This window comes from Lissotriton vulgaris, chromosome 5 (genome assembly GCF_964263255.1).
Source record: "Lissotriton vulgaris chromosome 5, aLisVul1.2, whole genome shotgun sequence".
In the NCBI taxonomy this organism is placed as follows: Eukaryota; Metazoa; Chordata; class Amphibia; order Caudata; family Salamandridae; genus Lissotriton; species Lissotriton vulgaris.
In genome coordinates this window covers 39,663,689-39,683,302 of record NC_141693.1, presented here as the reverse complement: position 1 = coordinate 39,683,302, position 19,614 = coordinate 39,663,689, and the positions used below count along the sequence as shown (strand labels likewise).

At 44.6% G+C, this 19,614-nt stretch overlaps 1 protein-coding gene across 4 annotated transcripts in view; it reads left to right on the top strand.

Annotated features, from left to right (window-relative positions):
• Positions 1-19,614, top strand: part of LOC147710072 (butyrophilin subfamily 1 member A1-like) — a 386,132-nt gene that overhangs the window by 231,735 nt on the left and 134,783 nt on the right. For all 4 annotated transcript variants that reach the window (XM_086920777.1, XM_086920775.1, XM_086920776.1 and 1 more), the window contains one exon: positions 13,922-13,942. In XM_086920777.1, coding sequence (XP_086776903.1) covers positions 13,922-13,942 — 21 coding nt within the window. The remainder of the gene's footprint in view (positions 1-13,921; positions 13,943-19,614) is intronic.

Below are 19,614 nucleotides of genomic sequence, written 5' to 3'. Positions count from 1 at the left end.
TCCTCGTCACTGCTCCTCCCCGCACTGATCTCCGCCGCTCCTCCCAATCCATCGGTAACAACGCGATCGCGGCAGTTCTCATCGCGGCCATTACATCGTAAAGGCAGCCGCACCGTCCGTTTTCTTATCGCACGTAGTTGCGCCGCAAATGCGGCCATTTAATTGGATCGCGTGTCACATCGGCGATTTTACATCGCGCGACATGACAACGCAAAGTTTGAGGGCACACTTGAATAATTACTCCTTTTTCGTGCCCTTCTGCGCTCTGTTTCCCTCATTTCCCGCGCTCTTGTGCCCTCTGTTGCCCCCGTATTTCGTGCCCTTTTGCCCTCTGAGTCTCTTGTTTTTCGTGCCCTTCTGCGCTCAGTTTTACTCTTATTTTTGCGGCCTTCTGCGCTGTGTTTCCATTGTTTTCCGTGCTCTTGTGCCCTCAGTTGCCCTCGTATTTCGTGCCCTTCTGCCCTCTGAGTCTCTCGTTTTTCGTGCCCTTCTGCGCTCTATTTTACTCGTTTTTCGTGCCCTTCTGCGCTCTGTGTCCCCCATTCCCCGTGCTCTTGTGCCCTCTGTTGCCTCCGTATTTTGTGCCCTTCTGCCCTCTGAGCCTCTCGTTTTTCGTGCCCTGACACTGCAGTCACAGAAAAATAACTTTATCCGTGAAAAGCAACATCCATGAATTCCTGACTTCCTGATAATTAAAGGCGGCGAGCTGCACAGCTCCATCTGTGCACAGGCTGTGAGAGCGCATTGTGCCTGAGTGACAGACAGGCAGGATGGTTTGCTATGGGTGGCCTGCAACCCGGGAAAAACATTAACAATCACAGGATGATACAAAGAAGTAACACATTTGGCGATTTTATATAGCGTGAACTTTACCCGAAGGTGTCAGAGCGCTTTACATAAGAACCAGTTGCAAAACATAATGACTGTGGATTACATACGTTACATAATATTTATTTTTGAAGTATTTGGTATTAATGCAAAGGTTAATAAAATCATAAGTATTTGGTGTTAACGCAATGTCAAGACAATAATACGTATTTGGAATTAATGCAATGTAAGGAAAATAAAAAGGTTGAAACTTGTTCTTTTGTATGTTGCTTAATTTTAGCATGGGTCAAGGGTAATTTTCACAATGCATGTTCATCCATCCACCCCCCACCCAGCACTCATCCATGCATCCATCCACCCATCCATTCATCCATCCGGCATCCATTCATCCATCCGCCATTCATCCATCCATCCACCCACCCTATCACCACACACATATCACCCATACAGCCATCCATCCATCCACCCAGACATCCATCCATTCATCCTTCCGCCATCCATCCATCCATTCATCCACCTGCCATCCATTCATCCATCCACCCACCACACACATATCACCCATACACCCACCCATCCATCCATCCATCCATCCATCCCCCAGGCCCCATACATGCATCCATCCATTATTCATTCATGCATCCATCCACCCATACATCCATCCATGCATCTGCCATCCATTCATCCATCCATCCATCCAACCACCCACTCACCACACACACACACACACACCCAGTCAGCCACCCAGCACTCATACATGCATCATTCATGCATCTATATAAAAGAATAACTACATATCCGCTGCATTTTTTAATGGCATGTGACGTGACAGACTGTGAGGTTTTTTTTATGCTTTTTTAATGGCATGTGACAGTCAGCATTTCGATTTTAGAATCTTGTTACGGTCATTTAGCTGCATTTTCGCTAGCCTCTTTTATTTCAATCAGCCGTGTTCAGCGAAGCTTTTGTACAATAAAAGCCTCTTTTATTTCAATCAGCCGTGTTACGATCATTTCGTCAAGACTCCTTAAAATGGTGTTACGCTCATTTCCAAAAGTAAATGTTCAGCGAAGCATTTCCGAAGCCCCTTACATCAGCCCTGTCATCTATACTACTATTATAAAGAGAGAACTCAACCCTTTTGGCAAGGTAAACTCGGGAACCACAGCGCCAATCCACACACCCGATTCATCATTGTAATTGGCAGGGTCTGTAGATGGACATAGGCTATATAAAATTAAAAAATATACGTTATTTAAAATATTTACTTTAAAAAAAAAGTAGTCCCTTGGAAGTAGCGCCAGCCGGCCGCGACGTGCGTGCTGACATCAGGAGCCAGGGAGCTGCTGCTGCTGCTTCTTCCTCCTTCTCCTCTCGCCCTGGCTGGGTCACGCTCCCCCGCCTCCCTCTGGACAGGGCTCCGGCTCCTCACACTTCCATTTCAGGCCTGAGGCCGGCGGTGACAAGATCCTCAGCCAGAGCCTCCCTCACACGCAGACACTTCCCCACACACCGTGTCTCCAGCGATGGTCACTGCGTCTGTCTCTACTCTCACACAGTGCTCCGCTGTCCCACGGAGGCGCTGTGTCTCTGATCACCGGTTGTGTCTTCCTTATGCAGGCAGCGCATCTCTGTCTGGAGTGCACCGAAACGTTAGGAGGAAAAAAGCAACCTTCACCTCTATTGCGCCTCTGTTTGTTGTTATAAATATAATGGGCTGCTCCATGCTCATTTTTTAGAGGCTGCCCTGAAGGGTCGGGGGCTCCGGTAACTGGAGATGCTGTGTGTTGTAATTTACGAGGAGCATGACCCAGCCTACTTAGGAGATGCCAAAGGGTGAAATCAACTGCGTGCGTTTGGAAGGAATTAAAAAATGGATTATTTCATTCTTTGATCGTGCTGGTGAAATGGAGTTTTAAACAGACTTAAAAAAAAAAACGAAGCAATGTGCTACGAGGAATACTCACCTGGCTGCCCCGAATGTACTATTCCACACCAACAACAGTGCACCACTTCAAAGGTATGAACTTAAAGGGTCGATATTTACTAAAATTAGAACTTTCTGTTTGCATATTAACAACATGAGTGGTGCACTTTGGGAGTTGTAATATTTACATGCAGCCACGTGACTCTACAAACTTTAAAAGCACCACAGGAGCACAATGGGGCCTTGAACGTCATGTCTCCCACCTCTGAGCAAGGCCACGAGGCCGAAACGTTAGGAGGAAACCGGGAGAATGCAGTGGTGCTGTAAAGACTGAATAAAGCAGGAGCAGTGAGCGGAGGATGAGGTAGGTGAAATACAAAAGCTACAGGCGGGCAGCAGCGGTGAGCGTAGGTGAAATACAGGCGGGGAGGAGCGGTGAGCATAGGTGAAATACAGGCGGGGAGGAGCGGTGAGCATAGGTGAAATACAGGCAAGGAGGAGTGGTGAGCGTAGGTGAAATACAGGCGGGGAGGAGCGGTGAGCATAGGTGAAATACAGGCGAGGAGGAGCGGTGAGCGTAGGTGAAATACAGGCGGGGAGGAGGGGTGAGCGTAGGTGAAATACAGGCGGGGAGGAGCGGTGAGCGTAGGTGAAATACAGGCGGGGAGGAGCGGTGACCATAGGTGAAATACAGGCGAGGAGGAGCGGTGAGCGTAGGTGAAATACAGGCGGGGAGGAGGGGTGAGCGTAGGTGAAATACAGGCAGGGAGGAGCGGTGAGCGTAGGTGAAATACAGGCGGGGAGGAGCGGTGAGCTTAGGTGAAATACAGGCGGGAGGAGCGGTGAGCATTAAATGAAGCAAAAGAGGTAGCAAACGTTGCATTACAAAAGTGAGTGCATTACAAAAGTGAGAATTGTGAGCCAACAAATACAAGAGGTAGCAAGTGAAGTGTGCAGGTTACAAAAGCGTACAAGGGAAACATAGAGGTATAATACTGCAATATATGGAGGAAGGCTCCGGGGGACCCACGGACAACGTTGGGGCGGGCGGGGGCCCTGAAGCCTGTTTGCTCCCGGACAACGTCGGGACGGGCTGCTAGTTTGTAGAATAAACGCTCATTTTCAAAAGCATCTTTCATTACAATCCCGTCGAAGTTAGCCAATAGGTCATTAACATCGCATGCGTTGAAATTGCATGCGATGTTAATGACATTGCGCCGTCGTACCATGCGATGTGAAGGACGATGCGATGTGAAAGTCACAGTGCGATAGCACCGCGATGTTTTGACCCCGATGCGATGGGTGTTTCCCGTGCGCGGTCTAAGAGCTCTCACTCAGCCACACTTTCTCTTGCCCATTCACGCATCACTTATTGATTGCCTCACTTACTTGCTCATTCAACCACTCACCCAAGCCATTCCCTTATTGACTGACGCCCTGCACACTTACTTACTCGATTACTGAGTTACCGCGGTTCGTCACTGCACGCCGCTCCTCCCCGCGCTCCTGATGTCACCACGCAGGTCGCGGCCGGCGCTACTTGCAAGGGACTACTTTATTTTTATTTGTAAACTAGCAGCCCGCCCCAGCGTTGCCTGGGGCAGAAAGGGGCTGGGGGCAGCATTTGAGGCTTGCGTGCACTTCTGCCCCCGGCCCCCTCCCGTCCCAACCCCCTCCTGTCCCGGCCCCCTCCCGCCCGTGTCCCGGAGAGCTTGCTCCTTACCTGAGCCGCCGGTCCCGCTCCAGGCGCCCCGCCCACACAGGTCGCCACTCTCCAGGCACCTCACCCGCACAGGCCGCCACTCTCCAGGCGCCCCGCCCGCACAGGCCGCCACTCTCCATGCGCCCCGCCCGCACAGGCCACCACTTCGCCCAGCAGTAAGCAGGGCCGCGGCAGTCCTCCCAGCAGGTCACGATCTTCGGCGCCATTTTCGGAAGTGTTGCCAGGGAGCGCAAACGCAAATGATGTCATCACGCAGATGTCACGGCCGGCGCTACTTGCAAGGGACTACTTTATTTTTATTTCAACATTTTTTAAACAACGTATATTTTGTATTTTTAATAGCCTATGTCCTTCTGCTTGCCCTGAGGTTTTAAAAGATGTCTTGGGTTTTTTGATTGGTGGTGTACTTTTCGAGTTTACCTGGCTCAAAGGTTTGTGTTCTCTCTTTATAATAGTAGTATAGATATTTTAAACAACGTTTTATTTTTATTTTTATGTAGCCTATTTCCTTCTGCTTGCCCTGAGGTTTTCTAAGATGTCTTGGGTGTTTAGATTGGTGGTGTAGTTTTTGAGTTTACCTGGCTCAAAGGTGCAAGTTCTCCCTTTATAATAGTAAGTATAGATAGATACGCGATTGGTGTTGAATTATATGTTTCTTAACTTCTTCTGTTGTTTTTTCCATGTAGTACAGTGAACACAGACATTCAATGCAATACATTACATTCTTTGACAGACAGTTTGAATGATGTTTCAAAATCCACTTTTTATCATTAAGCATACATGTTTTCACTACTGATGTTGTAGCGCAAGCTGTACAATGGCCACTTGGATAATGACCCACTACAGGTGTCAAGCCCCAAAGCTGTTGTAATGAATTAGGTTGACAATTGTTGTAAGCTCTGACCAGATGATCTCTTAGATTTTTTAAATGCAAACAATTGTTTATCTCTCTGTGTGTCCTCTTTCTGTATTACATTTTTAATATAATCTTTTTTATTCTGTTGGATTCTGTTCCAAATGTGGTCACACAAGTTGGTCTCTTTGATCAGATCCCTGATGTTCTTTTACTTTGAGCAAGGCATCACAATCGTAGTACCAGGCACGTTTGAGTGAGCGTTTCACAAGGCGGTAAGGCTAACCCCTCAAAACCAATTTGGACTTGAGGATTTTTAGCCTTTTTGAAATAGTCTTTCTTTTAGATATAGTTGCGTTTGGTCCTCAAAAACTGACCAAAAGAGAGATTATCTTTCAGATTATGAAGATGATAACTCGTGTATTTCAAAAGTGTGTTCCTAGCTGTAGGTTTTGTATATAGACTAAGTGATAAAGATCCTGAGTCATAACTAATATTTAAATCTAGAAAGCTTATTGACTGGTTATGGTAGTCTATAGTAAATTGAAAGTTATTGTTTTGTCAATTCAACCACAGATGGAAATCCATAGGTTCATCCACGGAACCGTGTCAATTCAAAAAGGCATCATCAATGTATCTTAGATATTTCTTCACAATATTTATAAAAGGGTTGTTATTGTAGATAACCTTATTTTCAAAGGAGGAGACATCAGATTGGCTGGGTTTTCTGGACATTGATGATCTGTTCCACTGCATATGCACATCCACCCCATTAGCGATTACTGAATCAAGAGTAAAAGGTCAATTTATAGACCATTCCTATGTCATTCAACCAAGTACTTACTATCAACTGGCATTAACACTTGGATTTCAAGAATATTTCATGACAACATCATCATTGATTAGGAAAAAGTAGAAATGCATAAATACCTTCCAGTGCAAAAAAAAGAGACTGTTCCCTACTTTTTGGAGATAAAATGAAGAAAATTGTGCCAAAGGGCAGCTATTAACTTTTTATTTTTTAACCATTCCTTTTTCCCTTTACGTTAATAGTGAAAGACAAACTAATTTGCTTAGCTTGCATTTTTATTGACCAATGTTGAGTCTTTTAGGACCATATATTTGATATCACGAACATCTGAAATTCAGCTATTGGCTTTCGAAGCAAAAGTAATGCAGGATTGCAGCACAAACCTCAATTGGAGGTCTCACTGGGGATAAGTTGCCTTATCTGTCACTGTTTATGTTTCAGCCTTGCACAAGTTGCTAGGCTGTGAAAGGAAATAGCTAACTTGCAATTCCATAACAAAGCCATGTTGTGTGAACCATCTTAGAAACTCAAGAAGAGACTCACTCTTTCCTGCTCTAGCAAATTTAGCATATCACCTCAAAAAAGTAAGAGGGAGTTAGGGTGATAAGGACTCAACATCCATGTTAGAATTGTTCCTGCTGTTTCATCTCACCATGACAGTATTTACTACATTTCTTTTTATAGTCTGTATTGTTAACATTCAGAGTTTATGTATTGAGTGATAAGTTTAAAATAAATTTTTTTATATACACGTCCTGTTTCTTAGTGTTTTTGAGTGTGTTACTCATCAATGAAAGAGGGGCTGGAGTTCGACTGTATCCCTGAAAATATCAGACATTGTAATGATTTGTCAGGAGGAGCCATTTAGTGGCAAAGGAAGTTTACAACAGCATATCCCCAATATACATCATACCATCTACGAGAGTTCCCATAGACCAACCTCCCTAGCAAACAAACAAGCCATATTAGATAAGCAACCCAGAATTCTGACGTCTGATCCGCCTGGTCCTTTAAGAACACCAGAGTTAGGAAATGCTATGGACCAGAACATGCCTCCAAATATAGTTTTTATGGTTAACGTCCCTATACTTACGGAGGTAAGGGGATTGAAAGTGGCGAACCATTAATCAATAAATCTATTCATTGGATTTGCCACGTTCATGGGTGTCGCTCCATTATAGGGAGGACATGATTAGAGCAAGAAGATGCACCATGCCCAATTCCGCATTGGATAATATTGAACTGACCGTGGCTAATCCCATGTTGGCGGAATACCTCATAGCATTAGAGTTCCGAGCATCTTCTCCTGACTCTTCCCTCATACAGTTAAGGTGTTTTCCCATTATAAATATACAAGATAGAAGGTGGGATCCCACTTTAGTGGCAAATGGGATTGAGTGAAGCCTAGATATAAACGATTGACTTCATCAAGAACTCTCAAAAGCAGGGAATAGGAGCAGTTATTCCATCTGTAGTAGCTCTTCTGTTTTGACTAAGTCTGTGTCATCCCCAGTACATTTTGATATTATCCCACCAGTAAGTGTTATTCAAAAGGAAATAGTAAGTTCAACCCCAGAAGATCAATCTCATTTAAAAATCATGTCCTGGAATATAGCAGGGCTAAAAAAAACTGCTATTGCCCCAGTGGAACGAGTATGTGAAAGCATTAGACATATGCCTATTCCAGGAGACTTGGAGCATAATTCCTTTGCATAAATCTGGTTAGAACACTTTCTATGCTCCGGCAGTGTCTATAGGTAAGGGGCAGCCTTCAGGAGGATTGTTGCATGGATTAGATTAGACCTGGGCTGGACGGTCTCCCTACATAACACCTCATCTTCCGATATTATGTAGTCTATACTACTATTATAAAGAGAGAACTCAACCCTTTTGGCAAGGTAAACTCGGGAACCACAGCGCCAATCCACACACCCGATACATCGTTGTAATTGGCAGGGTCTGTAGATGGACATAGGCTATATAAAATTAAAAAATATACGTTATTTAAAATATTTACTTAAAAAAAAAAAAGTAGTCCCTTGGAAGTAGCGCCAGCCGGCCGCGACGTGCGTGCTGACATCAGGAGCCAGGGAGCTGCTGCTGCTGCTTCTTCCTCCTTCTCCTCTCGCCCTGGCTGGGTCACGCTCCCCCGCCTCCCTCTGGACAGGGCTCCGGCTCCTCACACTTCCATTTCAGGCCTGAGGCCGGCGGTGACAAGATCCTCAGCCAGAGCCTCCCTCACACGCAGACACTTCCCCACACACCGTGTCTCCAGCGATGGTCACTGCGTCTGTCTCTACTCTCACACAGTGCTCCGCTGTCCCACGGAGGCGCTGTGTCTCTGATCACCGGTTGTGTCTTCCTTATGCAGGCAGCGCATCTCTGTCTGGAGTGCACCGAAACGTTAGGAGGAAAAAAGCAACCTTCACCTCTATTGCGCCTCTGTTTGTTGTTATAAATATAATGGGCTGCTCCATGCTCATTTTTTAGAGGCTGCCCTGAAGGGTCGGGGGCTCCGGTAACTGGAGATGCTGTGTGTTGTAATTTACGAGGAGCATGACCCAGCCTACTTAGGAGATGCCAAAGGGTGAAATCAACTGCGTGCGTTTGGAAGGAATTAAAAAATGGATTATTTCATTCTTTGATCGTGCTGGTGAAATGGAGTTTTAAACAGACTTTAAAAAAAAAAACGAAGCAATGTGCTACGTGGAATACTCACCTGGCTGCCCCGAATGTACTATTCCACACCAACAACAGTGCACCACTTCAAAGGTATGAACTTAAAGGGTCGAGATTTACTAAAATTAGAACTTTCTGTTTGCATATTAACAACATGAGTGGTGCACTTTGGGAGTTGTAATATTTACATGCAGCCACGTGACTCTACAAACTTTAAAAGCACCACAGGAGCACAATGGGGCCTTGAACGTCATGTCTCCCACCTCTGAGCAAGGCCACGAGGCCGAAACGTTAGGAGGAAACCGGGAGAATGCAGTGGTGCTGTAAAGACTGAATAAAGCAGGAGCAGTGAGCGGAGGATGAGGTAGGTGAAATACAAAAGCTACAGGCGGGGAGGAGCGGTGAGCATAGGTGAAATACAGGCGGGGAGGAGCGGTGAGCATAGGTGAAATACAGGCAAGGAGGAGCGGTGAGCGTTGGTGAAATACAGGCGGGGAGGAGGGGTGAGCGTAGGTGAAATACAGGCGGGGAGGAGCGGTGAGCGTAGGTGAAATACAGGCGGGAAGGAGCGGTGAGCATAGGTGAAATACAGGCGAGGAGGAGCGGTGAGCGTAGGTGAAATACAGGCGGGGAGGAGGGGTGAGCGTAGGTGAAATACAGGCGGGGAGGAGCGGTGAGCGTAGGTGAAATACAGGCGGGGAGGAGCGGTGACCATAGGTGAAATACATGCGAGGAGGAGCGGTGAGCGTAGGTAAAATACAGTTGGGGAGGAGGGGTGAGCGTAGGTGAAATACAGGCAGGGAGGAGCGGTGAGCGTAGGTGAAATACAGGCGGGGAGGAGCGGTGAGCTTAGGTGAAATACAGGCGGGAGGAGCGGTGAGCATTAAATGAAGCAAAAGAGGTAGCAAACGTTGCATTACAAAAGTGAGTGCATTACAAAAGTGAGAATTGTGAGCCAACAAATACAAGAGGTAGCAAGTGAAGTGTGCAGGTTACAAAAGCGTACAAAGGAAACATAGAGGTATAATACTGCAATATATGGAGGAAGGCTCCGGGGGACCCACGGACAACGTTGGGGCGGGCGGGGGCCCTGAAGCCTGTTTGCTCCCGGACAACGTCGGGACGGGCTGCTAGTTAACAATAAAGGACACGAAGGGAGGAGAAATATTGGCGCTCTTTAATGTTTATATTAGAGGGACAGAGGATGGCAAGTCCTCACCCATCCTAGCACACCTGGAAGAAGAACTAAGTAATTGCCTCCCTCTCTCCAAAGTCATTGTGGCTGGCGATTTTAACTGTACATATGAGCCACTAAGTAGTGAAGACTTCCTAGGGATTATGGATGAGGATAGTAATTGGGAAGTGCCACCTTTATACTTGCCTCCTATAAAAAAAAGGACCCAGATCGTAATCCAAATAAATGCTCTAACAATAGAGTATGGTCTTAGAGCTGAGAATGGTAGAACTCCATCAGACATCCGGGGGTCTAACATTTTCAACAAACTTACATGTCCTTCCTGTATTGATTATATTTTGGTGGACTTGAATCTTTGGTCCGATGTTATAGATATGGAAGTGGGTCAAACCGTTGATAGCGGCCATAATCCATTAATGCTTAAACTTAAGAACCTGTGGTCCCCATCTATAACAAATGTAGGTGTGACCCCTTTTTCTTACCCTAAGGAGTTAATTCCCTTGAATTGTGGTAGGTGTTTAAGGTGGTCGAAGGTCGCGGGGCAAGATTTGAAACTCAATAACATTTCTTCAATTTTACTGTTAAAAATAGCTGAACTCGAGGCAGCATCCTCTGAAGTCCAGGGGAGGGAGACGGTGCCTACAATATATCTAGAAACAATTGGCCAGATTGGTGCTTATTTCCTTGCTCGATCAAGTAATGGACACAAAAAGAGACCAACAAAATGTCCCCATACATGGTACACAAAGTCATGTAGAGGAAAAAGGCAGGCATTAGTTGCAGCAGTAAAAGATAAAAATCCCTCTAAGGTCTGAACAGCGAGGAAGGAGTATATCCAATACTTGAAACAGGCAAAACGCAGTTGGGATGATGCCAACTGGCAGGATTTAAAAGATGCGTGCAGTGCAAGGGACTCCACCTCCTTTTGGGATTTAAACACAAAGGGAGAAAGGAGAGATAACATTGTAATCCCTAATCACATTACCATTTTGGCTTGGCAGGATCATTTCCCTCAATTGTACATGGAAGCGGATGACTGTCCCCACACAACTCCATCAAAAGCAGACACAGGTCCCACTAGCTATTGAAGCCACCAATCTCTTCCAATTGAAAGAAATTGAGGTGGCAATAAATTGTATCATTCCTGCAAAGGCAGCTGGACCCAATGGCATCCCAGGTGATGTAATTCTTGCAGAGCCGCAGAAGTGGGCCCATTATATTTTGCTCCTAATTAATTTTATATTAAAGGGACCTTAAGTCCCAAATTCTTGGAAGGGGGCAGAGCTCGTACCTATATTTAAAAAGGGAGACTGCCTGGACCCTGCTAACTATAGGCCTATTAGCCTAATTGATATTATTCAGAAAGTGGTCGGCAGAGCCCTTTTAAATAGGATTCAGAACTGGATGGAGGATGAGGGTATTCTCTCCAATTACCAAGCGGGTTTTAGGAAATGCACTAGCACGGTGGATCAGGTATTTAGACTACTTCTCCTTTATTGGAAAGTGGTTGTAATTGGCAAGGGAAGCCTCTACCTTGCTTTTATTGATCTTAAGACCACGTTTGATTTAGTCCTTCGTGAAAAGCTATGGGTAGTGCTCCAAGAAAATGACATCCCTTCCTATATCTTAAACTTTTTAATACGGCTCCATGAGGATATTTATGCCCGAGTCAGATGGGGAGAGCAGGGACAAACCACAGAGAGGATACCAGTTAACAGGGGGGTCCGCCAGGGCTGTGTGTTGGCTCCTACCCTCTTTTCACTTTATGTGAATGGAGTGGTTAGTTTTTTAAGAGAATACCCAACTGATGCCCCAACCCTGGCAGGAGGAAAAAAAATACCAACTCTCTGTGTTTGCCGACAATACTTTTCTTATGTCGAAAACCCTAGTAGGACTCCAGAAACTTCTCAGCCGCTTCCAATTGTTTTGCAGCTTAAGGGGCCTAACGATAAATACTTCTAAGACAAAGTTTATGGATTTTAACCCAGGAAAACGCTTTAGAAGCAAACTTACTCTAGATGGATCTTCATTAGAGAGAGTCCACACATTCGACTATCTGGGTATTAGGCTTTCCGATAATATGCAATGGCGGTCCCACTTGGACAAAATGTTACTCAATCACAAGCGGGTGTCGGGAGCTATTGGTAAAGACCAACGCTCATCTTCAAGCAGACTGGTAGCCCCAGCCATTGCAGTTTACGAAGGAAAGGCTGTGAGTTCAGCAATGTACGGTGCAGAACTCTGGGGTTTTGAAAAAAACGAAGAGATTGGTAGATCAGAAAATAAATTCTTTAGAGACTTTGTATCTCTCCCTATTAGCACACCACTTAAGCCTCTATTCTATGACATGGGCAGACGCTCCTTTAGCGATATGGCTAGAATTCGCCCCCTATTATTTTGGGTAGGATTAAGGCGCACCCCAGAACTCATCAGCTATGCGACTGGCCTTACTGAGCTCATTACACTAGATACCAATAAAAGGGTCAAATGGCTCAGGGATCTAAGGAATATGTTGATAAACCTGGGTCTAGGCGAATGGGACTCACCAAAACGCACTTTACCAAACTGCCCTTGCTGTGACGCTCAGCAAGAAACTGTAGCTCACCTACTATTTGCCTGCCCTGCTTATAAACAGGCTAGGGCCAAATGGCTCAAGCCCGTATGCAGTCAATGAGGTACTACAAACCATCTAGTTGCCCTACGTATTCTGAGAACTGATTCATCTATGTCTCTGCTTGTATGTGGAGTTGCCAAGTTTCTGGGCTGTGCCTGGATTGTTCGAACAAAAGTGATAAGCAATAAAGCCCAATAAGTAGTATCCAACTCATGGTTATTGGAGTAAGGCCAGGCATAGGATTGTGTTCCTCACGCTACTAGCGATTAATTAGTAATTGTGAGCCATACCTATTAGTAACATATATATTTTTATTCTTTTAAAAAAAGAGTTGTCTATTTATTAAATTGTCATGTATAGCAAGATTTTATTGTGTTTTAACTCAATGTAACTTTTAAATGTACACTCATACTATAATGTATGAGTGCAGAATGCTTTTGATACTTGATATTGCATAAAGCTAATTTGACATGACTTGATTTGTCATTCAGCCGTCTCTAGAATGGCATAAGCAGAAACCCCAATCAGACTTCTTCCTTTCAGAATTAGATAATGCTGCTGTATTACTTAGCTACCCTGATACCGAGTAGCTGAAGATTTACATTTTTATACTGACTTTAATTTTAGCATTTCTTTTCAGTTCAAGTAAGCATAATAACATCTTAGTGTAGGATTTGTACAAGGGTAGGTGGCTGAACAGCATCCATTTCCTTTTCTTCATTGACAAGCACCTGAAATATACCAGAATTCCACAACGGACACATCTGAGCAATGTAGGCTTGGGCCACAGGTTATACCTTATTGCTGTCGATGTGAGTGGACATAAGCATTACCTATGGTTACGGCATAAATAAGAAAGAAATAGAAGAATGAGGCAGAGACAGAGCTATCATGAAGGGATGGTCCCATGCTTATGATTTAAAGTAGTAATATGTGACTTTATTTAAAAATATATTTTCTGCATCACGTTATGAAGGCATCATGTAAGTTAAATGTGGGCACAGGCACAAAGGTTTTACACAGCCTCTAAGATGGTGCACATGGTTCTAGGTCTTGCAATGTTCCCAATGCAGATAAATCTGTTCTGTTCAATCCTGACTGTTGAATGCTCATTGTGGTGGGCATTTTCCATCTCATAATTTTTAACAATTTTTGTGAATAGCTTGAATTGTGAGAATTTCACCCGACCACGGTTGCCATAAGCATGGAACAACTCTTGAAATGTAGCCTTTTACATTTTTAGCAATGATGTATTTAATCTGCAAAAGTAACACATTTGTCATCCCTTTTTCAGACACTCTTCAGAAAGAAAAAGGTATGTGAAATTGCATTGAAACAAGGGTGAGGGCAAGGACAAATCTACTTAAGTTAGAGTACGTATGTTAAACAACTTGTCTGTATATTGTTACTGCTTGTCGTGCATCATTTGCTTTTGATGAAGTTGAGAACTCTATTATGTGCTGCACAGGGACTATTAGCTGAACTGTGTTTCCTTTATACAAAACCATAAGTCCCCTACAAAGTGTGAAAAGCAAGTCCCACTCTGCACCCCAACACCAAACACTAAGACACACATCAAGGGTTTTTACTCAATTTAGACTCTTCGACTCCATCTTAAAAATATTCATAAATGACCATTTTCAAGTTCAAAAATCATTTGTTTGCTATTTGAGCAGACATATCTAGGAAAAGAATTTACAAATGATAGTACATCTAAAGAAAGAATTTCCAAATGAAATTTGAGGTATACATTCATGAACATTTTGTTTGTTACATATATTTGAAGCCTTTTAATAATCTACATTGAACTTATTACTATTTTACAGACACGCTAACTACTATAGTGACAGGCAACTTTGTCATATACTTCAACAAACCATGCCAATAATTGAAGGGCTATACAAAAGTATAATAATTATAAATGTGATAGGTCAAACACATAAGCTATTTATGACTATATGAACAGAAATATCTTATGAATATCACATTTTCAGAATATTTTCAAAAATAAATTAGAATATTTAGAAAAATACCCCCAAATAGCTAATGCTACTCTTTCTGAGTTTTCTTTGTCTGTCTAGTTTTACCAGTGGGCAATGTAGAAATGAATTGCACTCCTCAAAGCAAAATTACATTAGTCTTCTCTATAGCTTCTCAGATAGGTGATTTAATTAAAGCAACCGGTAAGTTTATAAATTGAGCAATAATAGATGGATCTTTTTCTTTTTTTTAACCACATGTTGAGAAGAGCAGCCTAAATTTAACTCCACACTCGGCTGCAATGAAAAAAATTATTGGATATCCCGGACCAGGTGTATTTCTCCCGTACTCTAGGTGTCCAGAGTTATTTTTTTTTAAATAGCTTTAATATTGGCATTTATACATATAGTGGGCAGATAACCTGCACAGTTACTAAAGAAGAGCAGGCTCACTACAGCATGTTTGGATTACAGCTAGGATAATATTTCAGGTGCATCCTGCAAGGCAATGTTAAGTTTTAAGCTCAGTATCGCATACACATACAATATTACTGGAGGCAAGAATTCCTGGCGGATACAAGCATCTTCATAACAGTCAATTGTTATTAACTCCGATTCAATGGGGAGCTGGTGAGCATCTATTTTTGTATATTGTCGTCCATATACATATGGTTGTTGTCTACCTTACCATCTCTGCAGTATACACTCAATCAGTGCCAGGCTAATAAAAGACTCCATTCAAAAATAGATTAACCATACGAAACAAAACAAAGTTTCAACTACAACTAAATCTAAACCACCAGAAGTCTGTGCATTTAAAATACAATTGTCATTTAAAGAATCTCCATCAGTGTCTATCAGAAGAGGGGCGGGGGGAAGCAGGTCCCAACATAGATAGGGGAAAGTGAAGAGTCATGGTATCTAAATAAATACTTCTAGCTATCCGTCCGTCGGTCGAGGATGAAATCTGGGTCTGATCCGGTGTGTGTGTTTGTTCCCACATTTTCACCATATCTGCCCAGGGTTCTGCCAGCGATTTACCATTTTGTAATCCTATCTTCTTGAACAAAGCTTGTTCCTCTGCTGTAGTCCAGCGAGTAACGTCCTCCTCCCAAGCCACCACCAGCGGGGCATGTTTTGATTTCCACCCAAGAGCTATCCGTAGTCTGGCCAGGATGAAAGCCAAGTCTATAAACCTATGCCCTATTCTCTGTGGATTGGGTCTCGGAAATAATCCCAGCAGACAAATCTCCCGGGAACACGCTAGTGATCTAGAGAATACCCCATTACCCACAATTGTGCACCAGAAGTCTACTAGCTGCCCACAGGACCAAATCATATGGTCAGAGTCTGCATCCAGTTGTGAGCACAGAGCACAGGCCTGGTCCTCCCTGCCATATACCACATTTAACCTATGTGGGGTAAGGTAAGTTCTGTGTATAATGTCAAATTCCACTAGTTTAAAGGCTGTATTCCGGGATATGTTTTTTGGACCACACAAAACCCTCCTCCATTCTTTCTCAGTCGATTGTCTATTTAGCATGCTCTCCCATCGCTCTAGCAGTTTAGGCAATAATGGTGAAGCAAGTTCACACATTGCCAGATACAACCATTTAACCAAATGCCCTGCCAAACCCAGAGTCAATAGTGCGTGTAGGGTCAGGTGGGTACCCGGTTCATTCTCTGCTATACCCAATAAGTCTGTCATCGCCCCTCGAATTATATGGTAGTTTAAATATTGTCCTGGTGGGAGTTTGTGATATTCAAGAAACTCATCTAATGGCAGCAATTCGCCATCTCTGTAGTAATCACTAACTGTCCGTATGCCTGCCTCTTCCCATCCCACCAATTGTCGGTCAGTAAGGGGAGGACCTCTTCCCGCCTGAGGGATACCTGTAAGTGGAATACCGGGTGCTAGAGCAGGGTTCCCTTGGAACGTGCTATGCATCTATCCCAGCAAGTCACCGCCACAGAGAGCAACACCCCCATTCGATTAATTCTCTGACGACAAATAAGCAACCTAGGGAGTAGAGACATGTGTGTAGTCTTAGGGGTAAACAATAATGTAGACAGGTCTCTCCCATCCATCCATCTAGCAAGCCACTGAAGCTGAGATGCCAGATAGTAGGCTCCAAAGTCAGGGGCCCCCAGTCCTCCTCCCGCCAACAGAAGCCTTGTGGTCTGCAGCGACACTCTATTCCGACCACCATCCCAAACCAAATCCCGCATTATCCCATCGAGAGTCTGGAACCAGTGTTTGGGCACCACAACTGGCAGGTTGACAAAGTAATATAAAAGTCGTGGCAGTTTTACCGTTTTGGATAATGCCATGCGAGCCATGACTGGAAGTTTGAGCGTACGCCAGAAGGCCACATTCGCCCGATGTGTTCTCAAGGCACCCCCTAAATTACTGTCAAATAAATCACTTTGTGTGTGATAAATCTGTATTCCCCAAGTATTTGAAGGAGACCAAAGACCATTCTAGGCTAGGCGGTAATACTGGTGGCCTTGGGAGAGCGGGGTGCAGCAGTAACAGAGAAGTTTTCCGCTGATTCAAGCGTAGACCAGAGAGTCGCGCAAATTCTTCCAATATGCGTACTGCTGTGTGGATCCCACTGAGGCCATCCCCCAAATATTTCAACACATCATCAGCATATAGCGATATTATGTGTTCGGCCCCGTTGAGGGGGATCCCCAATATACTGCCTTCCTGTCTAAAGTGTTCCGCCAGTGGTTCCATCACTAGTGCGAAAATCAAGGGCGACAGGGGACATCCCAGTCTAATCCCTCTATGAATAAGATACAGAGTCGATAATATGTGGCCAGTATTCACACGTGTTCGAGGTTTTGTGTATAGAAGACGAATCCACTTCTGCCATCCTTCTCCCATCTGCATTTTCTCCATTACTGCTAGTTAAAAATCCCAGCGCAAAGAATCAAAAGCTTTTTCCACATCTATCGTAACTACTCCCGCATCTGGGAAATTCCCTATATCCGAAAGGAACATGACGCGGTACAGACGCCAAAGGTTGTTGGACGTGGATCGTGTAGGAATAAAACCGGTCTGGTCCTCATGAACCAAGCACCTCATATGGGGCACGAGCCTAGTCCCCAGCGCCTTGCTCAGTATCCTAAAATCCATATTTAACATGGATAGTAGTCGAAACTCAGTCAATTGGGCATGTGTGTTTTTGGTTTTAGGCAGTGGGATCACCAATGCCTCGTTAACTGAGGGCAGCAGTAGCTGTTCTTTAAGTGCAATGGCATACACCTGTGCTAGTTTTGTGGTTAGAACATCTCCAAAGGTAGCGTAAAATTCAGCAGGGAGGCCTTCAGGTCCCGGTGTTTTCCCTCTAGCCATATCTCTGATCGCCACTCTAATTTCTCCCGCTGCAACTGATTGTGCCAACGAGGTTTCAGTGTCGCGGTCTAAGCTTGGCAGTCTCAAGCCTTCGAGATATAAAAGGAGTTCACCCTCCCGGCTCACCTCCAGCAACCCATATAGCGACGCATAATAGGAATGAAACGCAGCTTGAACAGCCCTTGGAGAGAAAATGATCTGGCCCTGTGCATCCGTTATAATGGGGATAGGTTTACCCCTACTTTCCGGCCTAATCAACCAGGCCAGCAATCGTCCATGTGTACCTCCCTCCATGCGTTGTTTCAATTGGTAGGTTTTGAGGTCTAATGCCCTCAATCTATCCCATGTGGAATTATAGAGGCTTTTCAGTTCCACCAATTTACCCTGCGAACAAGACCCACCTGCAATTTCTCTATCCAGTGTCTGGATTTGTCCTTCTAGGACATCTAGTTCCTGGGTCACCATCCTTCAGATCCCCACCTTCTGTCCCATACAGTGTCCCTGGATCACCACTTTAAACACTTCCCATTCCACTAATGGGGAGCTTGCTGTCCCTTGATTTTCGGCAAAGTAGTGTACCAAAGCTGCAGAAAGGATTTGGCGGAAACTATCTTCCTCCAACAACGCTGGGTCTAACCTCCACAAGGGAATGGGGGTCCTCCTAGGGGTGGGTGTAAATTGCAAGAGTAGGGGACTATGATCAGAAAGGGATCTACCCAGATATTCCTCCCGTCACGACATTGGACAATGTGGCGAGCAGAAGAACATATCCAATCTTGTGTGTAAATCACATAAATGTGAATAATAGGAGTATTATCTGCATTGTGTATTTTGTAACCTCCATATGTCCAGCAAGTCCCATCCCGCAGGCCAGCTCCGAAGAACCTTCACCGTACCCTTTAGTGGAGGAGTCGATCTATCCTACTCCACATCATACACACAATTGAAGTCTTCTCCCACTACAAAGTTTCCATGTGATATTCCTGCCAATTTACCCGATAAATGTTCAAGAAAGGGAAGCTGCTCCCAGTTAGGTGCATACACACTGCATACCTCTTTCCCATTTAAAGTGCTGGTGATAGCTACGAACCTCCCCTCTGTGTCTATTATTTTCCGAGTGAGGGAGAAGGGAACCCCGGGGGATCCATAGTAACACGCCCTTTACAAAGGCCGAGTATGGGGTTGCAAAGAGTTGTCCTCTATCTCCATAAGGTGCGTCTCCTGTAGGAGGACCACGTGTGCATCCCTGCATCTGATATAATTCTGGATACTGTAGCATTTTGAGGATGAACCCATACCTCTAATATTCCACGTTAGAAATCTATACTCCTCCACTTGATCAGCATTGCCAGCTATTAGCATGTACAGCCCCTTCCTTCCATCCCCCATCCGCCCGCAAAATCATGCCAGACCATCTGGTGTGTTACAACAGTCCCAACCATAAAACTCCCCAACCCACGAGTGGTCTGACAACTGTCAGCTTCCCAAACTTACAGTAATACTGCATAACAGTTACCTACAACAGGCAGTTAAGGCACCAGATAACTAGCACCAGTGCCTAAGGGGGAGCATGGTCTTCCCTCTCAGGTTATTTAATAGTGAAAGAGGCAGGAAGACGTCACAGCCTGGCGGGCCGTTCCAACCCCA